The following is a 6,042-nucleotide window of genomic DNA, read 5'->3' on the forward strand; positions in this document are numbered from 1 at the left end:
AGTCCAAAAGGACCCAACACATTATTACTTTTTTTCTCATATTAATCAAATCTACTACACAATTCCGGTCCACTTTCTTTTTCAAGCTTTTGACAAACACATTTCTAGGAGGACTAAGGTCCCAAACTTTGAGAGCAGGAATTTTTTATGAGGAGCAAAACTATGAGAAAAAGAAGATATTTTTGGGTAAAAATTTGATTTTGAGGTACAACCCATAAAAAATAAAAATAAAAAACTTAAATTTTGGAGGCATTTTAAAATTTTTATAGAATTTTAAAAAAATTTGAAAGGCTAATATCCAAGAACATGGGTGGCTCAATTATTTAAAAATATGGGTGGCTCAGAATACACCACACACTCTAGAAATAATCTCGAACAAACAATACAAACCATACAAAACAACATCCACAAGGCATAATTAGATCGTATAGATCTACCCTCCTCAACAAATCTCTGTCAAAATACAAAGACAGTAAAATCAACAATGTATCTCATCTCAGTAATCTTGTTGTACATGGAACTAAGATGCAGGATTTCAAAGAAGTAGAAAAGAAAAGAACAAAAAATAAATAAATCACATAAAATATTAAGATTTAAGTGGTTCGGCATAAGAAGTTTACATCCATTGACAGAGACAACTCAAAAAAAATTCACTATAAAAAAATAAAGTACAAAACAGTAAGGAAAAAACCACTCAAAACCTGAAACCTCAAACATTCAAATCTCACTCTCAAAAAAAAAAAAAAAAAAACTATATTCTTCTCTAAGTGCCTTAGGACACAACAAAGTGAGAACACACAAGTGAGATTACGGCTTCTTAGGATGTCCAGCCTCTCTTTTATGGTTAGCAAAGTTGGTTTACTTCTCCTAGAATTAATGCAAATTTAAAACCAACTCAAAGAAGGAAAAGAAGACAGTCGGCTACAACTTCAAAAGGCCAAAACAAATATGACAATACTTGCTGAGCCCCACTCTACACAATTAATGACAGTAGCACACCAAATCAACCTAGTTTTCCCATCAATGCAAAATGTACTATAAATATCAATGATCCAACAGATTAATTTCGTCATCTAGATCTCTTGAACACAAAACTTTACCAGCACCTGAGAAAGCATGAGGATGCTCCAAGCTCTCTCCTTTCCTTTATGTACTTGTTTCTTCTTCCTCTTTATCCTGGTCAAGTGTTGGAAGAAATCCAAACCCAATGGCCAAAACCATAGGTTGCCCCCAGGGCCATGGAAACTGCCTCTTATTGGGAACTTGCACCAGCTAGCATTTTCATCACAACTACATCTTTCCATGACAGCCTTAGCCAAGAAACACGGACCCATTATGCAACTGCAACTGGGTGAGGTATTGGCTATAATCATTTCATCTCCAACAGTAGCCAAACAGGTGCTAAAGACGCATGACACTTCGTTCGCAAATCGCCCTGGCATTTTTGCTGTTGAAGTCGTGACGTATAATTATTCAGGTACGTTAAATCATCATTTATTTTAAAAGCTTAAGCCAATAAAAATAAACGAGTTCGATTATCTAATATATATATATATATATATATATATATATATATATATATATACTAACACTCTTCCTTACATGTCGGCTCAAAAGGTATCGTCTTTACTCCGTACGGCGATTATTGGAGACAAATTCGAAAGATTTGCGTGATGGAGCTCCTAAATGCTAAGCGCGTCCAGTCATTCAGATCAATAAGAGAAGAAGAGGTGTTAAATCTTATTGAATCCATTTCCATGTCCGGGGGATTTCCAGTAAATCTCAGTGAGAAAGTCCACTCCATGATGAATAGAGTAATTTCCAGGGCAGCATTTGGGAAGGAGTGCAAATATGAAAAAGAGTTCATATCTTTGGTGAAGGAAATCTTTAGCATCGGTGCAGGCTTCCATGTATCTGATTTGTTTCCTTCACTCAAGTTCCTTAATTTCCTTACAGGAATGAAGCCTGCCTTGGAAGAAATACACACAAAACTAGACAAGATTCTCGATGACATAATCGAGGATAAGATGCAAATCAGCTCCATTTCAGCCAGCAATGGCAACGACTCAGTCGATCATAATGATATAGTTGATGTTCTTCTGAAACTTCGGCAGACAGGCAGGCTTGACGTCGGGATAAACCACATCAAAGCTGTCACTCTGGTATGAAACTAAAATATACAAATTTATTGGCCACATTTCTATTTTTTCTTTTTTTGTTCTCTATAAAATACAATGAAGCACTTTCAATTTTATTTGATTTTGACTTTTAGGTTTTAGTATGAGAGCCTTCTATCAAGACACAGTGTAACTTAGGTTTTTTACGCCCGTTAATGATAACTGGCTACATACATCAGCTTAGAACACCAAAACACGTGGAGAGAAAAACACCCGATCACTCATATTCTGAGAATATGTGTGATCACTTGCTTTCCTCTCCATCTGTTTTTGTGGTTCAAACTGATGTTGTAAGCTATTATTGGTAGGTGTAAAGTACTTGGTTTAGAAGTTAATTACCTAGTTTACACATTTTTTGCCCAAAACTTATATGTCTATTAAATATCTTAGAAGAGAACTTTCTTTTAGAATACAAAATTTTTCTAGTCTGATATAAAACATGTTAAAAAAAAAACACGTTTAAAATTAAAAAGATTAGACATAAAAGTATACTTGTTATATGGGAGTGAAAAATTAAAAATAAAATGCTACTAATCCTCCCAAGTGCTCACTCCCTAACGTGTCAGTAAATATTACCATTAAATGCTACATATATATACTTTTATTTGTCATTTTATCTAACGAGAAAATTTAATTTTCATTATCACATCAAGGAGTGTATGTAACACTCCTCAAAATTAAACATTTGTTGGGCAACGGTATAAAAAGTAATATTTATACAAGAGTTTTAACTTCCTGCAAAATCATAAGTGTATATGCCGTTGTGCTCTTGTAATTGAAAATCCTTTTTCCAGGACGTCGTCTCTGCAGGAAGTGAGACATCAGCAACTACAATAGAATGGGCAATGTCAGAATTGTTGAGAAACCCAAGAGTGCTAGAAAAGGCCCAAGCCGAAGTGAGACGAGTCCTTGGGGGGAGCAGGAACATTGATGAGACAAACATTCATAAACTAGATTACTTGAAATTAGTTGTCAAAGAAACTCTCCGATTACACCCTCCAGCTGCCTTAATCCCAAGAGAATCAACGGAAAACTCTCAAATTTGTGAGTATCTCATTCCAAGCAAAACAAGAGTACTCGTTAATGCATGGGCCATTGGAAGAGATCCAGAATATTGGATTGATGCAGATTCCTTTTCCCCAGAGAGGTTTCAGGGTTCTTGCACTGATTTTAAAGGGACCAACTTTGAATTCATTCCATTTGGAAGTGGTAAGAGGATATGTCCAGGCATATCATTTGCTCTAGCAAACATTGAACTTGCTCTTTCTCAGTTGTTGTATCACTTCAACTGGAAACTTCCCAATGAGATTAAACCAGAAGAACTTGACATGTCTGAGTTTCTCGGATTGTCTTGTAAGAGGAGGAATGATTTGTACCTAGTTGCCACTCCTTCAATTTATCGTCTAAGTTAAAGACTCTGAATAGGGATGTCGTACCTGGGATTGCATTGTATTGGCAATTGAAATCTTTATGTTACAATCCTCTAGGTGTTAGTATTGGAATCTCTCCCTACCTCTCTCAAATTACTAAAGAGTAGCATTGTGTTGGTCTTTATTTCTATGTAATAATCCTTGTCCTTGTCCTAGTCCGAATGCAGCCTATAAGTCCTAATCCTAATCTAAGTCAGTATTGTGACCTTCAAGGGGACTGCTCTCCTCTATCCGTGGCTTCTCCGGTGCTCCCCACTACCGCCTCGCTCCACTGCTATCGGTGTTTTGTGATTTTTTAATTTTCTGCTTTGTATTTCCTTTGTGTTTGTTGTGCTATCTATGTTTTAGTTTTCTTGTATTTTTGTGTTGTTTTGTAGGTTATTTGGGCTTTTGTCTCCCTGATCTGTTGTTGTGTTTTATTTTGGAGACTTTTGTGCCAAAATATAGGGGTGGTCTCTCCTCTCCAACAGCTCCTGATTGAAATGCAATGCCTCTTCAAGCTGGTCAACATCTTGGCCAGCTTCTTCAAACACCCTTTATGGTGCCCTTTCTTGGTTTTTCAACCAAGATCCAGAGGACCAGGCCATTTTTTGGCCAATTTCCTATTATTTGCTTGTATTTACTGCAGTGCATTTTCATTTTGGCAATGTTGTTGGGGAGCCCTCCTTTATTTTTGACTTTAGGATCGCCTACTCTCTCTTCCTTCTGGATCAGGAGTGGGAAAGATCCTCCCATATAATCACTTTCCTTATTTGATTAGGAAAAAAAAACAAAAAAATGGTAACCAAAGGGAAGTTATGCAAAAGAAATCCTGCCAACTTTCCAACCCAAGGTCTATTTACGCAATCTATTTAAAGGCTCGTAACAACTTGGTTTGACTCTACATCTCGGGTTCAAGTCACAGAATGGCCAACTTATAGAATAAATTGGGCCACTGTGGACATCAGATTCAAAAGCATAGTAGTATGTTGTGATTCTGAGTATCTTATATGGTTTAAATATAATCTTCACCAAGTGTCCCATATGACTTAAATAAATCTTGACCATGTTTATATAAGCTCTTAGGCACCCTCCCATTATAAACTGGTTTTCAAATGTGAGTTTTACTCAAAGTTTGTATAATTTAGTATTAGATCCAACAATATCTTCACCTTCCGAGAAATAGCTGGAACGTACAATTGGAGACTAAATTTGGTTATAAGATGCGGGAGCTATTCGCAACCACGAATTCAAGGTTCGAGCAATTGTTTGATGATCGATGCACTAACACAAGGAACAGATCTAATAATCATGGCAGAGGATCAAGAATGAGCCGAACAGGCTCAAGCACCAATGGATCCACAACTCCTAAAGTGGCTAAGCTAGATTTTTCACATTATTACTGTAACTAGGACTAGATTAGTTGGATATTTTGGGTAGGCACCAACGAGGAAGAGAAGCTACCCTTAGCAACCTACCACCTTCAAGGAGATGCTCAGTTGTGATAACAACTCTTTCGAGATGGTGCACGAGGTCACATGAGAAGCTTTGAAAGATGACCTCCATGCTAGGTATGGACCAACCTCTTTTGAGAGGATTTCTTTGGGGACTAGTCAAAAGTGGAGTATGTAAGTCCTAATCCTACTTATGTAAGAGTGCAAGTCCAAGAGGGACTATAATTCCTAATCCTAGTCTAAGTCTTTTTTTTTTTTTTTTCTCTAATCAAAAAAAGGTTGGAGGGGAAGACTAATTGTGGCTATTCTACTTGGGTGTGACCATAGTAGCACTAACTCGCGGGGGACTACTCAGGAGGGACCTAGACGATGGAAACCACTGGTGCACCCTCAAGACCAGCCGAGTCATAGCTTAACCGCCCGTCCTACCAAGGCATCAATGGGAAACAAGGTGGTTTATACTAATCAGGCATGAGGATTCTCAATTGCGAAGATTTGAAAACACACCCTAATACTTACGTAACCACTTGAAAATTTCCTTGTTCCATTAAACCACCACTTTTGATAGTATTGGAATCCTAGTCTAAGTCATTGTTGTAAGTTTTAACATTTATTTAGTTATAGTATTGGAATAAAGTATTGACAGAAAATTACTTAGTAAAATCAACACTTGCGTTGTGAGGTCTTGAGATCCTTCTAAAATAACTTAAGAATTAATTAATTATTATAGTATTGGAATAAAGTATGAGCAGAGAATTATTCAGTAAAATTAACTCCCCCAAGATGAGTTTAGTAATGTGGTCCAAAGCTAGTCTCCTAATAACATAAGAATGATTTAATGAAATTAATAGAAATAAGATTAAATAATAATAGCACTAGTGTAGTAATAATATAACAATAATATTATTTAATGATGAGGCATTTAAGTAATAAAGATTTTAAGTGATTAAGATATTGGAAATAAGTTTTAGTGGTAAATATATAGTTGCTTGTACGTTTAAG

General features: G+C 36.2%; 1 protein-coding gene across 1 annotated transcript; it reads left to right on the forward strand.

Annotated features, from left to right (window-relative positions):
* Positions 1-1,122: 1,122 nt before the first annotated feature.
* LOC132172691 (desmethyl-deoxy-podophyllotoxin synthase-like) lies at positions 1,123-3,589 on the forward strand. Its single transcript, XM_059584245.1, has 3 exons — positions 1,123-1,477; positions 1,618-2,162; positions 2,972-3,589. The coding sequence occupies exons 1-3, from the start codon at positions 1,123-1,125 to the stop codon at positions 3,587-3,589; spliced, it is 1,518 nt and encodes a 505-aa protein (XP_059440228.1).
* The last annotated feature ends 2,453 nt before the right edge of the window (positions 3,590-6,042 follow it).

Source organism: Corylus avellana, chromosome ca1 (assembly GCF_901000735.1).
Source record: "Corylus avellana chromosome ca1, CavTom2PMs-1.0".
Taxonomy (NCBI): Eukaryota; Viridiplantae; Streptophyta; class Magnoliopsida; order Fagales; family Betulaceae; genus Corylus; species Corylus avellana.

What these genes read in the sequence shown, in the direction of transcription:
- LOC132172691 (XM_059584245.1), top strand. Translation starts at nt 1,123, where the DNA reads ATGCTCCAAGCTCTCTCCTTTCCTTTATGTACTTGTTTCTTCTTCCTC. An exon ending in CGTGACGTATAATTATTCAG is followed by an intron (nt 1,478 to 1,617) that starts GTACGTTAAATC and finishes TCGGCTCAAAAG; the next exon opens with GTATCGTCTTTACTCCGTAC. An exon ending in ACATCAAAGCTGTCACTCTG is followed by an intron (nt 2,163 to 2,971) that starts GTATGAAACTAA and finishes TCCTTTTTCCAG; the next exon opens with GACGTCGTCTCTGCAGGAAG.